This window comes from Microplitis mediator, chromosome 3, assembly GCF_029852145.1.
Source record: "Microplitis mediator isolate UGA2020A chromosome 3, iyMicMedi2.1, whole genome shotgun sequence".
In the NCBI taxonomy this organism is placed as follows: Eukaryota; Metazoa; Arthropoda; class Insecta; order Hymenoptera; family Braconidae; genus Microplitis; species Microplitis mediator.
Window position 1 is genome coordinate 19,922,905 of NC_079971.1, and position 21,072 is coordinate 19,943,976.

At 26.8% G+C, this 21,072-nt stretch overlaps 4 protein-coding genes and 1 long non-coding RNA gene across 5 annotated transcripts; 2 read left to right on the forward strand and 3 right to left on the reverse strand.

Moving 5' to 3' along the window:
* Positions 1 to 2,007: 2,007 nt before the first annotated feature.
* On the forward strand, positions 2,008 to 7,876 carry LOC130664967 (uncharacterized). The gene is made up of 4 exons (XM_057465173.1): positions 2,008 to 2,162; positions 2,319 to 2,454; positions 6,350 to 6,529; positions 7,277 to 7,876. The coding sequence occupies exons 2-4, from the start codon at positions 2,319 to 2,321 to the stop codon at positions 7,657 to 7,659; spliced, it is 699 nt and encodes a 232-aa protein (XP_057321156.1). The 5' UTR covers positions 2,008 to 2,162; the 3' UTR covers positions 7,660 to 7,876.
* Positions 7,877 to 10,978: 3,102 nt separating this feature from the next.
* Positions 10,979 to 11,446, reverse strand: LOC130665965 (speckle-type POZ protein B-like). The gene has a single exon (XM_057466598.1). The coding sequence runs from the start codon at positions 11,444 to 11,446 to the stop codon at positions 10,979 to 10,981; it is 468 nt and encodes a 155-aa protein (XP_057322581.1).
* A 1,332-nt stretch (positions 11,447 to 12,778) lies between these two features.
* On the reverse strand, positions 12,779 to 13,306 carry LOC130665966 (speckle-type POZ protein B-like). Its single transcript, XM_057466600.1, has one exon. The coding sequence runs from the start codon at positions 13,304 to 13,306 to the stop codon at positions 12,779 to 12,781; it is 528 nt and encodes a 175-aa protein (XP_057322583.1).
* A 1,197-nt stretch (positions 13,307 to 14,503) lies between these two features.
* Positions 14,504 to 16,441, reverse strand: LOC130665433 (speckle-type POZ protein-like). Its single transcript, XM_057465815.1, has 2 exons — positions 14,890 to 16,441; positions 14,504 to 14,813 (listed from the first exon to the last, which is right to left on the reverse strand). The coding sequence occupies exon 1, from the start codon at positions 15,948 to 15,950 to the stop codon at positions 14,895 to 14,897; it is 1,056 nt and encodes a 351-aa protein (XP_057321798.1). The 5' UTR covers positions 15,951 to 16,441; the 3' UTR covers positions 14,504 to 14,813; positions 14,890 to 14,894.
* A 1,810-nt stretch (positions 16,442 to 18,251) lies between these two features.
* On the forward strand, positions 18,252 to 20,154 carry LOC130665434 (uncharacterized). Its single transcript, XR_008989548.1, has 3 exons — positions 18,252 to 18,562; positions 18,653 to 18,783; positions 20,031 to 20,154. It is a non-coding gene; the product is annotated as an uncharacterized LOC130665434 (long non-coding RNA).
* Positions 20,155 to 21,072: the final 918 nt, after the last annotated feature.

A 21,072-nucleotide genomic window follows, 5' to 3' on the forward strand; every position in this document is an offset into this window, starting at 1 on the left:
CTCAGGGAAACAGTTGGGGAATCAATAGTATTTTAAGCAGATAAGTTGAAAGCATTTAGAGGCAGGTAATTGACGATTCTATGTAAACATAAAAATTAAACAAATATAGTATTCGATTGAGTGAATACATAAAATTAAAAATAATAAATCTATTATAAAAATATTAATAATTATTAATTAAGTCATAAAAAATGACAGCCTTTTTTTTATTTTCGCATTAAAAAAATTTATTTTTTATAGACATATATAATTTATATTAGTAATACATCTTTATTGCCGGCAAAACGGACGGGATCTGCCACTTAATGACTACAAAGTACATATATGAGGCATTCCACACCAAATTGACCACTTTGGAACCCGACCCCCTTTGATTTGGTTGAAAATTTTTTCTCTTTTTTTACTTGATCAAAGAAAAAATTTATGAGTTTAAAAAACAAAACTTTTTCAAAAATTGACTTATCAGGACGTTTTTTTTTTCAAAATTGTCACTTTCAAACGTAGTTTTGGAAGAAGATTAGAAAAATATTATTCAATTATTTTTAAAAAGTTTTCCATTAACATAAAGTACATCTTTTATATTACTAATACTTTTTTATTACCCCGCGAAGCGAGTGGGATCTGCTGGTATTAAATAAATTGTTATTTATTTTAAATCATTAATACACATGCGTCACTTTTTTTTTTAAATTCTATGGATATAAAAAATTGACGAGACTTTATAAAAAAAAGTTATTCTAATTTACGTTCATACGTGACTCTATCAAAATTATCTACAGGGAAAAAAAGTTGATGAATTTAAAAAATAAAAAAATAATTCAAAAATGTCGAAATGTCGATTTAAATATTTTAGACTTTTTTTTTATTTCAAACATCCTAAAAAATCATCTCGGATGATCGGGATTTCATCATCTCTAAGCGAGATCTTTTAAAAAGCTACTTAATTGAATATACAAATATATTTTTTTATTATTTATTTTTTTTCTCATTCGTATATTCTAATCAACGTATTTGAGTATGAAAATAAATTTTAAATAAAGGACTACTAATTTCATTATATAACTGATGAATTTATATAAAAGGATAATTTTAATATTTAATCGTCTATATTTATAAATATGCGTATAATGATATAATTATTTAATAGTGATGAAACTTTGAATTTCATATTAAATTTGCTATAATTGCCCAAAAACACGATTATATAAAATTTTGAAAATAAATAAAGATTATAATGATAGTAATGATAGAAAATAACGAATCTGTTAAGAGGCCGAATGTTCTAGGCATAGACAGGTGATAAGATATAAAAATTGTTGCACGTCGTCGACCTTGTCACTTTCTGCGACGACTTTTGCCTTCATTCTCCTACCATCTAGGGTTATAACACTTACATCTTCAACGAAGTCAAGAAATCGAAAGTATAATCTTCATGTCACGTGCGATATGACATTTTTTTTTATTATTTCTATTTAATCTCTTTTGAATCTTAATTACTTTTATTATTTTCACAATATTTTAACAATTATTGCTATTTTGTAATTATAACTAATGAAGAAAAAATAAATAATAAATATTTTTAATAACTTTTCATTGTTTGCATAAACAATATATTTAAATAGTAATTAATTAACAATACTAAGAAAGTGTGAAGGCTTTCTATACCTCGACCTTAATATGAATAATTATATACCGCGTTACTAAGTACATTATTCTTCAGGAGACGATCCTCAAGGTTGCTCTAAATTCCTTTGGGATGACATCTTATACTTAACTTTTATCAAACAATTATTATAAACAATCAAAATTCATTTTTAAATTTGCATTTTGTTTATTTACTGATTCAGAGTAAAAAAAAATTACGCGGGATTAAACTTTTTTTAAAATTCCATTTGTAAAATTTTTATTGTTTAAAAAAAAAGTTATGTTTGTATGGTTGTTTATTGTTTTTGGTAGATGTCTTATATTATTTTCGATTCGTCAAAACCCTGAATTGCCTTCAGGGCGAACTGGAAAAACGTGGGGATCCCAATGGAGTTATGGTGGGGTGAACCTTTTCTATATAACCAGCCGATTGCTTCAACATCTTCTCATATCCTGTTGGGTGACTTAAGATTTGTGTAATTTTATTTTTTTAAAAGTTCACATTGTAATTACGCAAGGTGAGTCTCATCAATTGTGTGACTTTTAAATTTGTTTTTATTTATTTTTAAATCAAATACAACGGGTTATTAATTGTTTTAAAAAATATTTTATTTAATTAATTTTTTTTTTAAGTGAATTGTAAATAATTTTAGTTTTGTATTAAAAAATTTCAGATGATTGTGCCGTTGGCATTAGTAGTTGTCCTGGCAGTTATTTCAAATACAGAAGCCGCTATTAGTGAAGCCCGCCCCCACAGCAATCGTCCCGGTAGATTTTTATCGCTTCCAATTGCACAGAAATGTTCAAATCGTAAGTTATTTATTTATTTTTTAAACTACAATTGTTTAAAAAAAATTATTTAATTAATTATTCAAATAAGTAATTAAATAAATAATATAATTACGAGCAATTATCAATTAAAATATTTCTAGCGGCTATAAATTACAAATAATATCGATACATGTTTCACATTTCGTATTGATGTCATCAGGTTTAAAAAGTTAAAAAAAAAAAAAGTAGTGCCTGAAGGCACGTATACGTAATTTCATATACGTTCATGTCAATACATTGACAATGAAAGTGTTACATTACCTAATGAAGAGAAGAAATATAAATAAATAATTTTCTTATTAATTTAAAAATAATAAACAATTAAAATAATTATTATATTTTTTATCTGCATAAAACTTTTGTTATAAAATTAATCATTAAATATGAGACGTAACATATTTTAAAAATAAAATACAACCATTACCATAACACGAAACTGATTTAAGTGAAGAACGTAGTATAAAAAGTGTTACGGCATACACTTGTAATCCTTTCGAGAGAGTGTAAAACAGAGAGAGATGACACTAGAGAAAAGAATTTTAAAAATATATTTAAACTCGTTATTTTATATTCGAAGTTGGTACAATACGTTACTGTATTTACAATTTATTGTACTCGAAAATAATAAAAAATTAAAATAAATTCATTATTTAATTGTATGCTAGTATGTTACTTGACGTAATAATTCAACTAAGAGAAAGAATAAATATATAAATTATTTGAATATTTAAATAGGAGAAATTTATAATGAACATTTAAAAAGAAAGTATTTTTAAAAATATTAAAAATTAGTAAATACACTTATTTATTTTTCATTGATAGCAATGAATAATTATTGATATTATTATTATATTCTAATGATACTTTCTCTAGAATAAATATTTAAACAAAGCATAATTTAATTTTGTGATAATTAAATAGTTTAATCCAAACAGCTAATAGCTATGAATAAGTATGAATATATAAAAAATATCTCATTAATATGATAATATATAAATTAATAAAAACATTTACTGTGTACTAATAATGACAATTATTATTACACGAGTGAAAGCTGCGGCATTTTAGTTGTTGATGCAATTAATATTAAATTATTTTGTATCAATTATTATCACATTAGCTGAGTAACAAATATAATCATCTTACTAGTGTGAAGTAAACGTTTTAAAACGCTTTCTAAGGTATCGTCTGCCGTTTAAATTACTACTAATAATAATGGCTCGTCTTGGTTTCTTTCTCAATCATATCATCATTTGGACTAGACGATAAAAAAAAAAAGTTGACCTTTTAAATTTGTGTCATAAACATAAATATATAATTTTCTTATTTTAATTGATTTTTACTTCGAAAATATTTACGTTTTTTTTAGTTAAAAATAGTTGAAAAAAACTGGCGGCGATAAAACACAAATTGACCTTTAAAAAATACCTGGTTTAGAAGATAGTTTTTTTTTAAATATTTTGAAGTGAGGAAGTTAAAAAATAAATAAATAGAAAAGTTTTCTTTGAATAGGATAAAAGGTATAGGATTGATATAGACAGAAAGTTTATGAATTTAAAGATAAACGGATTTCCACGGTATTTAATTATGTGAGAGGTCTATGTAAGCGGTTAGGCCGTGGGAGTGTATCGCCTCGTGACTTCCAAGACTACATAAGGTGTCGCAACTTGTGCTTACCTGTGTCGTTTGTATACAGGTAAGATGTACCGTACAGAGAGCAACTGAGAGTCTGTAATCATTGGATCGCTTCTCTGATGACCTCCTTCTATAGTCAGAAATATATGTTTGAACACTTTAACATACACCTTCATTATTGACTGTTACTTTTTAAATTATTATTATTATTTTTAAAAATTTTCCTCTTTTCTTTTACATAATTATATGCATATGTATTTTTTTATACTTGAAATTTATCAACAATGATTATCATAATAACAGACAGAAAGAGATTTATTTTAATGATAAAATAACATAACTTTTATATTTATTTATTTTTTTAATGAGGATTTGTAATTTTTTATCTCTTCTTTTGTGTAAAAAGTTAAACAATAACTTATTCGAATGTTATGTTTCCAAGTACATTGACTTTTTGTCTTTAATATAGACGTCATTAAAATTGTTATTATTCTTTATATTTAATGATATATTTCCGGATAAATTTTGTGGTGTAAAAAAACGCATATATGAATATATTTTTAAATTTACTATTTACACAATGACATTCAATTGATAAAAAAATATATATTAATATTTATGATAATATATAAGCATTTTGTATAGCACTTTCTCATACCTCATTAATAATTAACTTATAATTTTTTTTTTTTTAAGTCTATAAAGAAATAATTTTTTTATTGCGAATTGATTAAAAATTATGAGTTAATTAAAAAATTTTGTTTGTATAATATTTATTATAAACATATAAATTTTATATTAATGATTATTCGTTACATTCAAGTCACGCGACGTTCTTAGCTCGCTGAACCGGTCAGAAATTATTATAATACTGTCCGGCATGGCAATTAGTCATCAACTCTAAGACTTTTCAAACAGCGAGGACATTAATTAAATAAACTATTCATATATAAAGATTAGACTGGGCCAAAAATATCGACTATTTTTTTTTTCGATACTGTGAAAATATTATTCCTGATGACCGAAAAAAAATATTGTGCAAGTTTGAGCCCTTAATATTGATATTAAGAGGTGTATCGTTTAGACTATCAGTTTTTTGACAGAAATTTCATTTTGAACCCAAAACTCGTAAATCATGTACCTGAAAAATTTGAGCAATGTTTATTCTTAAAGAAAATTGGATTCTCGACAAAAAATCTCTCTTAGTAAATTGACGTTAAACGAGCCGTTTCCTTGTAATCGTGCCTTAAACATTGATTTATTTTTTAAATTCTTTGTTTCTATTTTGGATTTGTGTAACTACTAGAAATATTGAAATTTTTAAGTCAAGATACATATTCTTTAAGGAAATTTAATGCTCTCCAAAAAAGGTATCTTAACATTTTTTGCTAAATTCACTCCTTCGAAAGTTATTCAGGTTATTGAAGTCGTTTTGACTCAACTTAAACCTTGAATAACTTTCGAAGGAATAAATTTAGCAAAAAATGTTAAGAGACCTTTTTTGTAGAGCATTAAATTTCCTTTAAGAATATGTATCTTGACTAAAAAAAATTTTAATATTTCTAGTAGTTACAAAAATCCAAAATAGAAACAAAGAATTTAAAAAACAAATAAATGTTTAAGGCACGGTTACAAGGAAACGGCTCGCTTTACGTCAATTTACTAAGAGAGATTTTTTGTCGGGAATTCAATTTCCTTTAAGAATATACATTGCTAAAATTTTTCAGATAGATGATTTACGAGTTTTGGGTAAAAAATGAATTTTCTGTCAAAAAACTAATAGTCGAAACGATACACCTCTTAATATCAATATTAAGAGCGCAAACTTGCACAATAATTTTTTTTGGTCATCAGGAATAATATTTTCACGGTATCGAAAAAAAAAAAAAAATAGTCGATTTTTTTAGCCCAGTCTAATAAAGATACACAATTTTTTTTTAGTTACTTTTATTACACAGAAAAAAAATAATTTCTGGGCGCAAAAAATTTTTCCTCACCCCAAGAAAATTATTACTCACCCTAAGAAATTTTTTGATTATGAATCAGAAAGGAAAATTTTCCTGAGTCAAGTAAAATTTTTTGCGCCAAGAAACCTTCTCTAGTCCTTAAAAAATTTCGTTTTTATTTCATACTGAAAAATTTTTCTTGCGCCAAAAAATCTTTTTTTTTGTTTGTATATTTTTATGATAACAATTATAATAAGAAAAATAAACATATGTTTGTTATTAATTATTTTCAGGACCAAAGGAATTTAACTTCCGAGGACATAATTACTTTTTAAGTTCACATGTACCTGCACATATGAGTCAAAAAGTTGATTGGTTGGATGCTAGAAATATTTGCCGAGAGTATTGTATGGATTTAGTATCTCTCGAAACTCAAGAAGAAAACAATATGATCTACAGATTGATTCAACAAAGTAAGTTAATTTTTATCTTTAATACACTGTAATAAATTTAGAGTGAACGCAGAAATTCGGAGCGAGTGTCTGCATTCATTTCATCTCCTTACAGTAAAATTTACTCCGGGGTGTTTATTTTACTATTAAAACTTCGAATCAGAGTGAATGTGGATTCAAATAAAATCCGAAATTACTCCGAATTCACTCCCGATTTTTTCCAGTGTATATTTATTGTCATCTTATATATATCATTTAAATTCCGTTTATAGAAGTTCAATTACAAAGACAATATTCATGAATTAAATTAACTCTTTCTTCAATTGGCAGTATATATATAAAAATAGTTTGACTTATTAAAATTTAATCTTGAGCCACAACAAAATATGAGAAAGTCATTTTTTTTTTAATGCAATTAAAATGTAATTTTTATCTAATAATATTTTCATAATTTTTATTTTTTTTTATAAATACTTGAAGAAGTCATTTAAAAAATAAATAAACAAAAAAAACTATTTTTATAGAGATAAATAATAGGTAACACATCAAGGTAACCACTGATCTTTTATAAGTAGGTTGAGGATGAAAAACCGCATCACTTTACATAATTATCAGACAGATATGATCTTTTATGGTAATAAGCCTAAGGTCTAATGAACCACAAGTTAAATTGTAAATTTAAATTTAAAAATAAAAATTAACATTCATAGTTTTTTTTTTCCTGATAATTATGAACATAAACATAACATTTAAAAAAAATTTTTGCAGATGATGTTCCGTATATTTGGACATCCGGTCGTCTCTGTGACTTCAAAGGTTGCGAAAACCGCCGTGACTTAGAACCAAAATCAGTATTTGGCTGGTTCTGGTCAGCGAATCGGGAAAAAATGGCACCAACCAACCAGACTCCCATTGGTTGGGGATACAACCCATGGTCCCAAACAGGACACAAGAAACAACGTCAACCTGACAATGCTGAATTCGATATCAACGGTACAACAGAATCTTGTCTTTCAGTTCTTAACAATGTTTATAACGATGGTATCGCTTGGCATGATGTCGCGTGTTATCACGAAAAACCATTCGTTTGTGAAGATTCTGAAGAGCTTCTAAATTACATCGCCAGTACTAATCGCGGAATTCGACTTTAAATTTAATATTATTTTTAAATTTTATCTGTTTTTTACGTCTACTTAATAATTTTAAATAAAACAAAGTATTTTTAAATTTTAAATTAATAAACAAAACCGATCAATTCGAGTCAAAATTTTACTTAAATTCGACTCTGTACTATATAAAAATATACTGTATTTTATTAATTTTATCTCAATTATAAATTGATTTATACTTCAATTTACCGTAATTATTGATAACATGTTTACTTATTTTTGTATATTAGTAAAAAATAAAGAAAATAAGAATAGAAATAATTTAATTCGATGGTGTTATTTTTACGTTTAAAATTTTACCTAAATTTTATTTATTTTTTTTACATTATTAAAAAATTGCGTTATAATTGATCTCAAAGTCAAATTTGATTGTCGAAAATCAGACTGAATTCTATACTTTATAAAAATTTATAGATTTTTTAAAGATTTAAAATTTTTTTGGTAGAATTTTATTGATTTCAAACTGAACGTCCGCCCGTTCATCCATCCGTCCGTATATGTGTGTGAGTTTTTTTTAACTAAACGTATTTTTTTTTGTTTAAGAAATAAATAACTGTTTTTGGAGCTCAAAAAGCTCTAAAATTTACAGACAATAATGTTATCGAGCGCTCCATTCTCGGAAACAGACGGAGTTAACCGTTTTTCAGAATTTTTTCATTTAAATTTACACTGTAAAAAGAGCGGTGTTAAAAATTGACTCATTTTAACTCCACCCGATGTTAAAATGAAATTACACCGGTGTAGGGGGCGTAATTCGGCGGTGTAAAAGCGGGGTAAACTGCGTCCGCTTGAAGTATTAACTTTGAAAAGCTTATTATAAAACACAAGAAATGTCAGTTCTTTATGAAAAATAATAAAAAATATAATTTATTAACAAGTATAAAATAAGAAAACAAAGTATTAAATTGATTTAACTATTAGATACAGTAATATATATTATTATATTATTGTTAAATACCAATTATATATGATATTATTCGTAAAAAGTCGACGTATAAAAATTAGAAAAAAAATTCTATTAAATATAAAAAAATAAAAAAATTTAATGAATATTATCAGGAGGGAATTTCAACTTTGTTATGTATTTATTTATGTTATACGTAATTTATTTAAAAATTACACAATTTTACTTCCACCATTTCAATCACCAATAATTTAATTATATAACAGAATGGTATTCATTACAAGTTCATATTGAACTTCTCGATCTGTATTATATATTATTAATTAAATAATTAAGTAACTAGTCGATACTATTTATTATAGAATAATTATTTTTCTGGCTAATAAGTACTTGGGTGATTTAAATGCCAAAAGATAGGATGAATAAAAATAAAAGGAAAAATAATTCATTCTACAGATTTCAAGCTGTAAAATGCTTTTTTTAAATCTCGATACGATCATTTTTCACAAAGTTACAGCCTTCCAAATATCACTAAAAAATTTATAAAATTTTTCTGCTCCTTTAATTTTTTGCATTAGTGTAGTAATTATAAATTATTTTTTATGCTTCAATTCAGAACTGATACGGGCTAGAATAAAAAAGAAAAGTTAATTTCTGTATGTAAGGATGCCATACGTCCAGATCATACGAGTTGTCTAAAAAAAATTTTTACGCGATTGCTCAATCCAGCAAGAAGTGACGTACGCATGTGAAAAATTAAAACGTCCAAGTGGACCGGAACTTAATTATTATATTTATTAGTAGTATATTTTGTCCAGCCAATTTTGTGTGATTATTTATTATGTTAATTATATGATTGCGTATTATTTTAATGCCCAATGTGGTCCGATGCATATAATCCATCCAAGTAGATAATTTTAACGGTGAATGTCCTTCATTGCTGTATTTTCACTCATTTTAAATCATTTTTTAACAGTACCACAGTTGTCTTATTCGACAATTAATATTTTGTTAAAAATAAAAATAAAAGACTACAAAGAATATTAATTAAATAATAATTGATACAGAAATTTAACACAAGACCACCAGTTTAAAAGCAGCAACCGCTAGATTTTCTAAATTTGTTTTGGGGTGAATCATCACTTTTGTAATATTTAAATAATTTTAATTCACTTTCATTCATTCATTCATTTATATAATTAACCTACTTTATTAATAAAATGTCAAAACAAAAATTCTACTGTTTCAATTAAGCGTCTTGTAAAAATGATCGCTGTGGAGATTTTCAATATGAGAGATATTCTCATGTAGAGATAGATGTGAAAATAATCTTCTGTTGAGTTGTTGCGATGTAAAAATTTATCTGTAGAGTTGATTCGTATAGGGAAAAACTTTGTGAGGTTTTATAATGTAGAGAAATTCTCTGTAGGGATGCACCACACTCAACATCCTCATATAGGGTAAATGCCCTTATTAAAAGAAACGATTTAAAACGATTAGAAAAAAAATTTTTAAATACTTTTGAATCGCCTTTCTTATGGGCATTTAACATTGCAAATCGTTTCGAATCGTTTCTTCTAATCAGAGTGGGGTAAAGGTACCGTTTTGGCCATTTGAGACCCAGTTTTGGACCCTAAAAATGTAACTAAAATAACTTGTAGAATACCCATTGATTATTTTTCAAATATGTACACTATTACAATTCAAGTTTTTTTTTTTATTTATTTTATTTGTTTTTTTATACTTTTTCATTGATTAAAATAAAGTATTAAATGTCCAAAAATGGAGCAGTAGCCACAAATGGTACTTCTATCCTATAAGCGTGCGCAGAAGTTATTAAAATGTTTCAAATTTTATTTTTGTATAGATATCAAACCTACTTTTCATTATTATTATATTATTTACTTATAAATTAACTGAAATATTATAATTATAATAGTAATAGTATAAAAAACAATTCGTATATGAAAATACAATGGAAGATGAATCAAATCTCTTCATTTAATTATTCACTTTTAAATTACTTCGATTCAGTTTTGCTGTGTACATACAGACATCACTTTATGTAAAAAGTTAAATGTGACATTTACAAAAGTTAAATTTGTATAAATTGATCAATTGGCAACTAGACGCATGAGGAACTTTCTTTTAATTTATAGACCACTTACTATTTTGATTGATATAAAAATATAAATTACTCTTAATAATAATTAGTTAACATGTTAATGTACTTGAATAATAAAATTAGTTTTGCAATTATGAAATACTGTTGAGCACCAAGTTATTGTACGTAGTTTCAATGCTGGATATTTAAATTATTAGCAAATCTGAAAATATATAAAAAAATAAATTAATATCAGTGAAGTTCATTAAAGAAAATAATTAAATAAGTACACACTATTTTGCAGTTGGATCAGGAATACTAGCTCTCTCTTCAATGTTGGGAAATGAATATTTTTTCACCAGTTTCAATGCCAAAGAAGGGTGTGATTTCTCCAATTGTTTAAAATCCTGGGTGTCAATAACATTTTTCATATTTAAAACCAACAAATTAGCCGTAAATTCTAACAGATAAGTGGCGTTATACGAATCAGCTAAAATCATTATATCAAATGCGTTTTCAAAATTCAAGCCTCCACAAAGCGATTCTTGACAAATATTTTTAAGTGACTGTAGCTGATATTTGTCCGCAGCTTTCAATAACTCAACATTAATTTCATCCAAACCAATTACTTTATCGGTGTAAATGTACTCAAGGACTTTTTCGAATATCCTTGGAGTAATGTCTGGTATTGATATTTTACTTTCTTTCTTCTCAATCATTTCATGCGAAAACATTGCGGCAAGAACAGGACTTCGCGCCATTAGAATACTTCTGTGAGCTTCAAAATTAGTATCACCCACATTTATAATAATATCGCTACCGATTCTAGAGTTATAAAGCTCTGTGAAGTCATGAGCCATTGGATGTTTTGGAATATTTAATAAAAGTTTTTTGGAAGGTGTAATAGGGGCGCCATACACAGTAAGATCAATACCTACTGTCAAAGTATTATCAGCCAAATATATATCTTTATTATCCAATAAATATTTTTTTGGTAGCAAATAATACATTCCTTCTCCTTTAACTAAAGGTTTGTAATACTTTGTATTAGAAAATACTTTTTCTTTCTTATTATCCACAACAAAAAAAGAAAATTTTGTATTCACTTCGTGATCACTCGTTAAACACAAGTAAAAGTTTACATTTTCTGAAGAACCAAAGATCGATTTAATACGCCATGTATCTTTGATTATAGCTCCTGATGAAAATTCGGGAGAAAAAAGAGTGAAAACGGTTTTAGTATTGAGAAAAAAATCTATTTTATCAATCTTCCATTTGTAAACGATATTATTTTCATCCATCGTAGTATAACCTTCTTCCATTTTAAATAATTATTTGACTCTCAACAGTCAATATTTCAAAATTTTCAAACTATTTATTTTTGTTGCGAATTATATTATCAGATAAGAATGTTTTAATTATTTTTTATGATTATTAGTAGATCAGTTTATTTAATAATAAATAATAAATGTAAAATAATGACGACTGGTATCCCGCTTAAACTTGACAAACGTAGAGAATACCGTCAGTGGCGCGCTCATGAGAAACCGCGTAAATAAAATCTGCGCGTTGATTTTTAAAAAGTTTATTTTAACATATTTTTGTTACAGTTTTTATTATTTTATTTTTAAAAAATCGTCTTTGATAACATATAGCAAATAATATAAACATGAGAAAATATATTATCTTTATAAGTACTACCGGTTGGTAATGATGATGATATTTTTTTTTCATCCTATGCCATGTAATAAATTCTTTACCATCAGATGGTATCGATAACTTTGAATATTTTTTAAATTCAACCATAACAAGAAGTAAACATGCGCTTCAAATATAAAAGACTTGTAATAATAATTAAAGATATTTAAAATAATAAAATAATTGTTGGTTTTTAAATAATAAAAAAATTATTGAGCATCAACTTGTACGTAATTCCATTACTCTTTGTTAGTTTATCTGAAAGTATAAAAAATAAAATAAGTAAATTGAAATAATGTTTAGATAAACATGTTGTTGAAATAAACATGTTGAGTAAAATATTTGAATAGATACATATATTTTTAGTGGTTGTATTTCATTAATTTGTTGTTGTTTTACTTATGAGATGATAATTTCTTTATTAATCCAAATACCTCAGTAACATTTGATTTTTCAAGGACTTGAAAGTCTTCAGTCACGATAATATCTTTAATTTTTGATGCCATATAATCAATCGTAAATTCTAATAAATCTTTGGCACTATGGCGGTCAGCTAAAGTCATTATTTTTAATGCATTGTCAACAGTTAGAGTTCCACTAAGCGATTCTTGGCACATTTCTTTAAGTGACTGTAGCTGGTATTTGTCTGCGGCTTCTAATAAACGTTCAGCATCCGCATCCAGATCAGTTATTTCATCAGTGTAGATATATTTTAAGACCTTTTCGAAGGTCTCTGGAGTAATGTCTGGTATAGATATTTTATTTTCTTTTTTTTCAATCATATCATGATAAAACATTGCAGCTAAAACGGGACTCCGTGCCATTAAAATGGTTTTGTGAGCCTGGAATTCTTTATCACCCACGTTGATAATAGTATCGCAACCCATTTTAGTGTTGTAAAGTTCTTCATAATCATGAGTCATTCCACGTTTTCAAAAATTGATTATCAGTGTTTCTAAAGCTAAAGTACGAATGCTATACACAGTCAAATTGAGGCATACCTCTAAAGTATTATCCGGAAAATATTTATCTTTATTATCCAATAAAGTTTTTTTGGGTACAGATAAATATAGCTGTGAAGTATCAGGATTGAAGTATCGAAAATCAACATCGTAAGTAAAGTTTTTTTCTTTTTTATTGTCTAAAACGAAAGATAAACATCTTATATTTTATGGACCAGCACCTTTCAGATGCAAAGAAAAAACGACATTGTCTCTATGAGGATTGAAGATTGATTAAATACTCCATGTTTCGTCCCTTTTGACGTCTAATGAGAAGTTGGAAGAATAAATAATATCGTTAGTTTTACTATCGAGAAAATAATCCATTTTATTTATTTTCCATTCGTAAATAACATTACGATTGTCGAACGTTGTATAGCCTCTTATCATTTTAATTTGCAACACAATTAATATTATAAAACGTTTTATTTATTTACTTTCACTGCAAATTCTATTATCCGATAATAGTATTGTTGTTAATTCGTACACTTGTTACTCAAATAATGTATTTAATAATAAGTAAAAATAATAAAACACTGAATGACTGTTGTCACATGTGAGAGATTGTGATTAGTTTCACTATACTAATTGCGCGCTACTGAGCGTATACCCTTACTAGTACCGGCAAACAATTGAGTTTTGTATATTCGCTGTCAGTGTAAAAAAAAAAAAAAGTCACGTACAAAAATGCGCACAAGTTAATTTTAAAAAATTTTTTATTATGAATTTGTAGTAGTTAAAATTATTAAAAATATTTAACACTTTTAACTATTACAAAATTTATATAATAATAAAAATAAAAATATCACTGACGACTTTATTTTTGCACTTAAACAACAACTTTACACATGATATTTTGATAAGTTTCTTATCATCACAGTATGAGTTTTATTTCAGTCCCACTAGACTCAACTAACATTTCCTTACCATATACCCCCGCTTTTAATTCGCAAGTGAGACTCTGCACTCTTCCATTTGGTCTTTTATATACTTACTGGGAAAATAGGACACGTTAATTATTTAAAAACTTATTTTTATATAGAAATTTAAAGTTCTTGAAATTTTTATTCAATTATTTGACAATATTTTTTTTATAAAATATATTAAATGATAAAAAATATGATGATGTTATCAGTAATAAGTAATTCCAGTTGAAAGTGATGACTTTATTCGCTTGCATGTCTTGTTCTGTTTAAAATTATACTCTAAGCAATAACTTTTACGCCTCAATGCTATCAGTAAGTCGACATATTTCAAAAACTCAACCGTACTATTTAACGAAATAAATATAAATATATTTGAGCTCAAGACAAAAAAATTTATGAAAATATTTTCTGTATAAAAATAGTCAGAAATAACATTGAAATATAAATCGAGACTTTATATCTGAACCTGGTTCACTTTTATTTTAAACTTCGATTTACTTGATCTAAAAAACAGTAAAAATTTATAAATTATTAAAACAATAAAATGAAAAAAACAAATTAGAGAAAAATAAAAATTACAATTTTTAACTCAAATGAGTAATTTTAGTTTTATTTTTATCCAAATTCAACATCGTGAATTTTTTAAACAACATCAAATCCAAAGATGATTTTGACTTCTCCCACTCTTTGAAGTTTTTGGTCTCAATAATCTCTTCAGCATTAACAACCATGAACTCACTGACATATTCCAATAACTCTTTGGCATTGTGGCGTTCGGCCAGAGTCATCAGATAGATCGAATTTTCTGCAGTTAGAGATTTGCTGAGCGAGTTTTGACACATTTGCTTTAAAGTTTCCAGCTGATATTTATCAGCGGCTTCTAACAAATCGTTAGCGTCATCATCAAGATCAACCACTTTATCAGTGTAAATATATTCCAAGACTTTTTCGAATATTTCTGGGTCAATATCTATTATTGTTAATCTATTATCCTTCTTCTCAATCATTTCGTGAGAAAACATCGCAGCTAAAACAGGACTTCGTGCAATCAGAATAATTTTGTGAGCTGGGAATTCTTTATCACCCACCTCCACAACAACGTCGCTGCCTATTTTAGAGTTGTAAAGTTCTTCGTAATCATGTGACATTTGACTTTTTATATCTTTAAACGGAACACTAGTTGTAATTGTAGTACATTCATCGTAGACAGTGACTTCAACACCTACTGTCAAAATATCATGAGGAATTAACTCAAATTTTTCCTTTTGTAATCTTTCTTTTTCTAAAAATTCTTCAAAACCCCAGCCTAGCTGTGACTTGTATACTTTTTTGAAGTCTCTAATAAATACTCTTTCCGTATCATTATTTAAAATAAAAAATACAGCGTCTGTTGTTATTTCGTTTTCAGTGCAATTATAAAGAAATATTGATATGAAATTCGGACACACACACAGTTTGCTTTTTTTAAAATTCAAGCTAATATACCAGTTATCGTTAATTTCAGTTCCAACCGAGAATTCTGGTGATTTCAAAACAAGGCCGTCTTCAGTGACAGGAGCATTTAGATAGGTACTGATAGCATTTATTTTCCATTCATATAAAACTTTGTGTTTCTTTGCCAAACTATAACCTCTTTCCATTTTTAAAACTTTATTATTAGAAAGATTAATGTAGAAAAAATTGGAAGTTAATTAACTAGACAGTTTTATAGAATTAACTTTATGCTGAATTTATAATATGTATTGATATAATTTTATTTTTAGATGTCAACATACGCGTTAAAAACAGAGATACACTACAGTGAATTATACGTGTGAACAACTGTGAGAAACTGCGTAATATTATTAAAATATTTTACACATTTAACTGTTACAAGAAGTACAAAAAAATAAAAATGAATCCATGACTAACGGCTTTACTATCGTGTTTAAACTCAACAACTACATACGTGAGATTACGGATTCTATTGTACTTATTGTTAGAGCAAAGTGGTGGTGATTTTGATTAGTTTTTCTTATCATCCCAGTATGAGTTTTACTTCAATCCCACTAGACTCAACTAACATTTTCTTACCATATACTCCCCTTTTTAATTCGTAAGTGGGACTCTACACTCTTCCATTAGGGTCTCTTTGTTTACTGGGAAAATGGAGCGCGTTAATTATTTAAAAATTGATATTTATATAGAAATTAAGTCCTCAAAATTTTTATTAAATTATTCAACAAAATTTTGTTTATAAAATATATTAAATGATAAAAAAAATGAGACGATGTTGACAGCAATAAGCAATTCCAGCTGAAAATATAATGTTATTTGCTTGCATATCGTGTTTTGTTTAAAATAATACTTTAAGCAATAACTTTTAGGACTTAATACTATCAGTAAGTCAACAGATTTCAATAACTCAATCGTATTATTTAACAAAATAAATATATTTGAGATCATAGCAAATAATGTATGAAAATATTTTTCGCACAAAAATAGTCAGTAATTATATTGAAATATGAATCAAGACTTTATTCCTAATTTACTTATATTTTAAATTTCGATTTATCAGGCTTGTAATAACAAATTAATATGTCAATAAAAGTTATTGAATGACGAATACTCTAGTATTTAAACTATAAAATATTGTTAAGCACCAAGTTATTGTACTGTTTCAATTCTTTTTGTTGATTAACTTGGTAGTTTGTCTGAAAATATGAGAAGATAAATAAATTGAAATAGCGTTTAAGTAAAAAATTAAACTAAGTACGTACCCATGGCAACTATCAGTTAATTTTACTACTTGAAAAATGCGGATTTTTCCAATATTGCCAATGCTGAAGAAGGATTTGATTTTTTAAATTCTTTAAAGTTTTGAGTCTCGATAACCTTTTTGATATTTGATGCCATAAACTTATTTGTAAATTCCAATAGATGTTTGGCGCTGTGACGATCAGCTAAAGTCATTATTTTTAATGCATTTTCAGGACTTAAAGTTTTACTGAGTGATTCTTGGCAAATATCTTTAAGCGATTGTATCTGATATTTGTCTGCGGCTTTTAATAAACGCTCAGCATACGCATCAAGATCATTTACTTCATCAGTGTATATATACTTTAAGATCTTTTCGAATACCTTTGGAGTAAGGTCTGGTATTAATATTTTACTTTCTTTTTTTTCAATCATATCATGAAAAAACATTGCAGCGAGAACAGGACTCCGGGCCATCAAAATACTTCTATGAGCTCGGAATTCTTTGAAACCCACATTTATGATAACATCACTACCCATCTTAGTTTTGTAAAGTTTGGTGTAATCGAGAATCATTTAACGTTTTGGAATATTTAATTCAAGTTCTGTGGAAGTTGAAACAGTTTTATAATACACAGTAAGATCAAGGCAAAATATCAATGTATCATCAGGTAAGTATTCATCTTTCTTTCCCATCAAATCCTTTATCGCTATATGAAAAATTTCCGTTTCATTTCTGCTTAACAGATAATATTCTTCCTTAGTTTCCAATACTTTATTGCTTTCGTTATTTAAAATGTAACTTGAAAATTTTACGTTTATCTTGTTTTTATGATTCAGAGAACACAAAGCAAAGGTCATATTCGAGACAGGAGTATACGACGGTGAATAATTATTTATTTTTAAACGAATATGCCATTCATCCTCGATTATTGTGGCTCCTGTTGAGAATTTTGGCGATAAAAGAAGCACATTATCAGTGTTTGTCGCGAATTTAGCTTTCAATAAACGATCTATTTTATCAATCTTCCATTCGTAAACAATTTTATATTCCTCAGACGTCAGCGGCTGAGGCAGCCGTTCGGCACGCGCGTGGCTCGGGCGATCACCGAAGTTAAGTAGCATCGAGCATGGCCACTACTTGGCTGGGTGACCGTTTAGCCACACGTCGGGTTCGAACGAAGGTCTCTGACCGTTAGGCGCGGGATGAAGATCCAATGATCGGTAAAATGGGAATTTTATCGATCACTGGAGCTTCACCCAAACTGAAACTGTACTGGCTAGGTTTTCTTTGTGGTTTCCCTACGCCACTACACCTCCATTGCACAAGGGAGGTTGTAGGGTATCACCGTAATGATGCAGTACAGTATAAGCACAAGTCGGGCCACAGCCACACAATGAAGGCAGAAAGAGAAGTAAAGCAGTTGCGATATAAAGGCAAAAAGTGTAAAAGGCCGTTACTACGGCTATATACTAGAAAACAATTAAAAAAAAAATAATATTCCTCAGACGTCGTGTAACCTCTTTTCATATTTAATATTTATTACACTTCCAACACAATTAATCATTTTAAAATCTTAATTACTTTATTTTTATATTTAAATAGATATCAATTCAAACTATTCCACACTCTGTTAGTTTTAAATGTTTTCGACAGTAAAAAATACGAGACACCGGCTTTGTTAAGATGCGAGATCCTGCGTAAAATATCAACATTGAGTGAAGTCTTTCCAGAAAGTAAGTCACCGTTGGTTTTTACCCTCACTCTTAGAAAACGAGTCTAATCTCACGCCGTTACTACACATTAACCCTTCAGCACTCGTGCTATAAGTTTTTTTCTCACACTTGACTTTAAATATTTTTTTCTAAGGAATTTTAAATGGAATAAGGTAAATGTCCCAATACCGAAACAAGACCCAATACCGGAACGATTTGATAATCATTATATTATATTTTAACTCGTACGCGATGAAATTAGATAAAATTTTCTTTATTTAACACCTTAATCTTTTAGTTACAAAATAAGATATGAAATAGATTTTAGAATATATCCGAAATATGAAGAAAAAAAATATGAAAAAAGAAAATGGATACAATTACTTTTCATTAATTTTTTTTTTGTATATGCATCTTGAATGACATAAAATTCAAGAAAACATATTAACAATATGGAAAAAAAAGTATTATTATACTAATTTAACTGTTCGTCTATTGGTACACCAAAATGAACTCGTGTCCAGTACCGGAACAGTCAGTCATATTAATGTTATTAATGTTATCGGTAGACATTAATAGTGAGTTTTATTGACTGGCTAAATCAAGTGCAATATTAATTATTACTGGAGCCCTAATATTTAATGCAGTATGTATGATTGTTATAAAAAATGCATTAAATATAGATAGACTCTAATTTAAATCATAAAAAATAATTTTTTTTTTTTTTTTAATAACTTTATAGTATAACCTCAAATAATTTATTTTGTTTCTATTCTTCAGTTCAAAGTATTTATTTTCATTGAATATTTAATCATTTAAAAATTTTAAATACATTCTACATTATGAGTGTAATATAGCAGACATCAGACAAATTTAAAATTAGTAATAAATCGAGTAAATCATTAATAAAATAAAATTTTCAAAAATGCGCATTCAAAAAATTTTGAAATTAATAATGCTCTTTTCATAGATATTATTTTTTTAATTATTTACCTTATTTATTTATAATTTTAAATTTGTCTAATGTCTGCTAAATTCACACTCGTTTTACATTAATATTATTTAATAATTGTCAATATTTTCACTATAAATAAATGCAAAAAATAACTCATTTTATTTACTGTTCCTGTATTATGACAATCGAATTCCCGTATTGGGACAAGGCTATTTCAGCGTTCCGGTATTGGGTCTTTTGGGTGTCATAGAAAAATTATTTTTATTTATATTAAATTTAATAAAAATGAGCTAATTTGATTATTTTTGAGCAGGCAAATGTCTATTCTATATGATGTAATAAATTATTTTGGTTTATAATTTATTTGAATATTTATAAAACGATAAAAATCAGTCGTATACCCTTCGTCGTTCCGCACACAAAAAAAGGAATTCTTGGGTCAAGAAGAAAATCGTTTCCAAAAATAAATTCTTAAATTAAAATATCCTCTTTTCTTGTTTGAAAAAATTTTCTCTTGGTAAAAAAATTTTTTTTTTTTAATTAGAGTATATAAAGCTCTTCAATAAAGAAATTCAATTTTGATTTAAAAATATAAATTTTTGCTTTAAATGTTTTTAGTTTCTCCGAACAAGAAAACAACTTGGTTGGCTCAAGAAAATTTAGCTCTTGGTTTTAGAAGATACCAACTCATTCTAAAAACATCGTTCTCTCGAATGTAGTCGATATCGATTCATTTCGATACATCGAGTTTTTAAACGGAGGCACATTTAACTTACTCCAAGTAAAAATTAATTTATTTAAAGATTTGATAACATTTAGTTCAAAATAAATGTAGACTTTATCTGAAAACAAGTAATTTTAGATTTAAAAAATAAAAAACTCATTTTAAAACTAAATTATACATTAACGTAAAATAAAAAATACTTTTATTTTAAAATACAATAATTCAGTTCAATTTTAAATTAATTGTTTTTATTAAAAATTCAATTTTCAGAGTATATACAATTAATCATCAAAATATATTTTGATTCTTTATTACAATAAAAATTTTTTTTTTTGTTACAAAAATAAATGAAAGGTTAGGTTATTTATCCTGGCTCCATCGACAGCATCAACTGCATGATATATACCACACTAAAAAGGAAACAATTTTATATAAATTTAGGATCAGAAATGATAACAAACTTGAGTATCTGATATGATTAAAAACAGCATAAATAATAATTAACTTACTTTTTTGTGATTGAAACGACACCATTTAACTTAACGTGAATCAGGAAAAACACCAGATATAATGACTAATAACTACAATAACTTACATTTTTACCGAACACTTCAATTCAAAACAATTTATG

Bases quoted from the DNA above. Each gene is read 5' to 3' on its own strand.
- LOC130665433 (XM_057465815.1), bottom strand. From the start codon at position 15,950: ATGGAAAGAGGTTATAGTTTGGCAAAGAAACACAAAGTTTTATATGAA.
- LOC130664967 (XM_057465173.1), top strand. From the start codon at position 2,319: ATGATTGTGCCGTTGGCATTAGTAGTTGTCCTGGCAGTTATTTCAAAT. The intron at 2,455-6,349 runs GTAAGTTATTTA...AATTATTTTCAG, and splicing joins TGCACAGAAATGTTCAAATC to GACCAAAGGAATTTAACTTC. The intron at 6,530-7,276 runs GTAAGTTAATTT...AAATTTTTGCAG, and splicing joins CTACAGATTGATTCAACAAA to ATGATGTTCCGTATATTTGG.
- LOC130665965 (XM_057466598.1), bottom strand. From the start codon at position 11,446: ATGGCGCGAAGTCCTGTTCTTGCCGCAATGTTTTCGCATGAAATGATT.
- LOC130665966 (XM_057466600.1), bottom strand. From the start codon at position 13,306: ATGACTCATGATTATGAAGAACTTTACAACACTAAAATGGGTTGCGAT.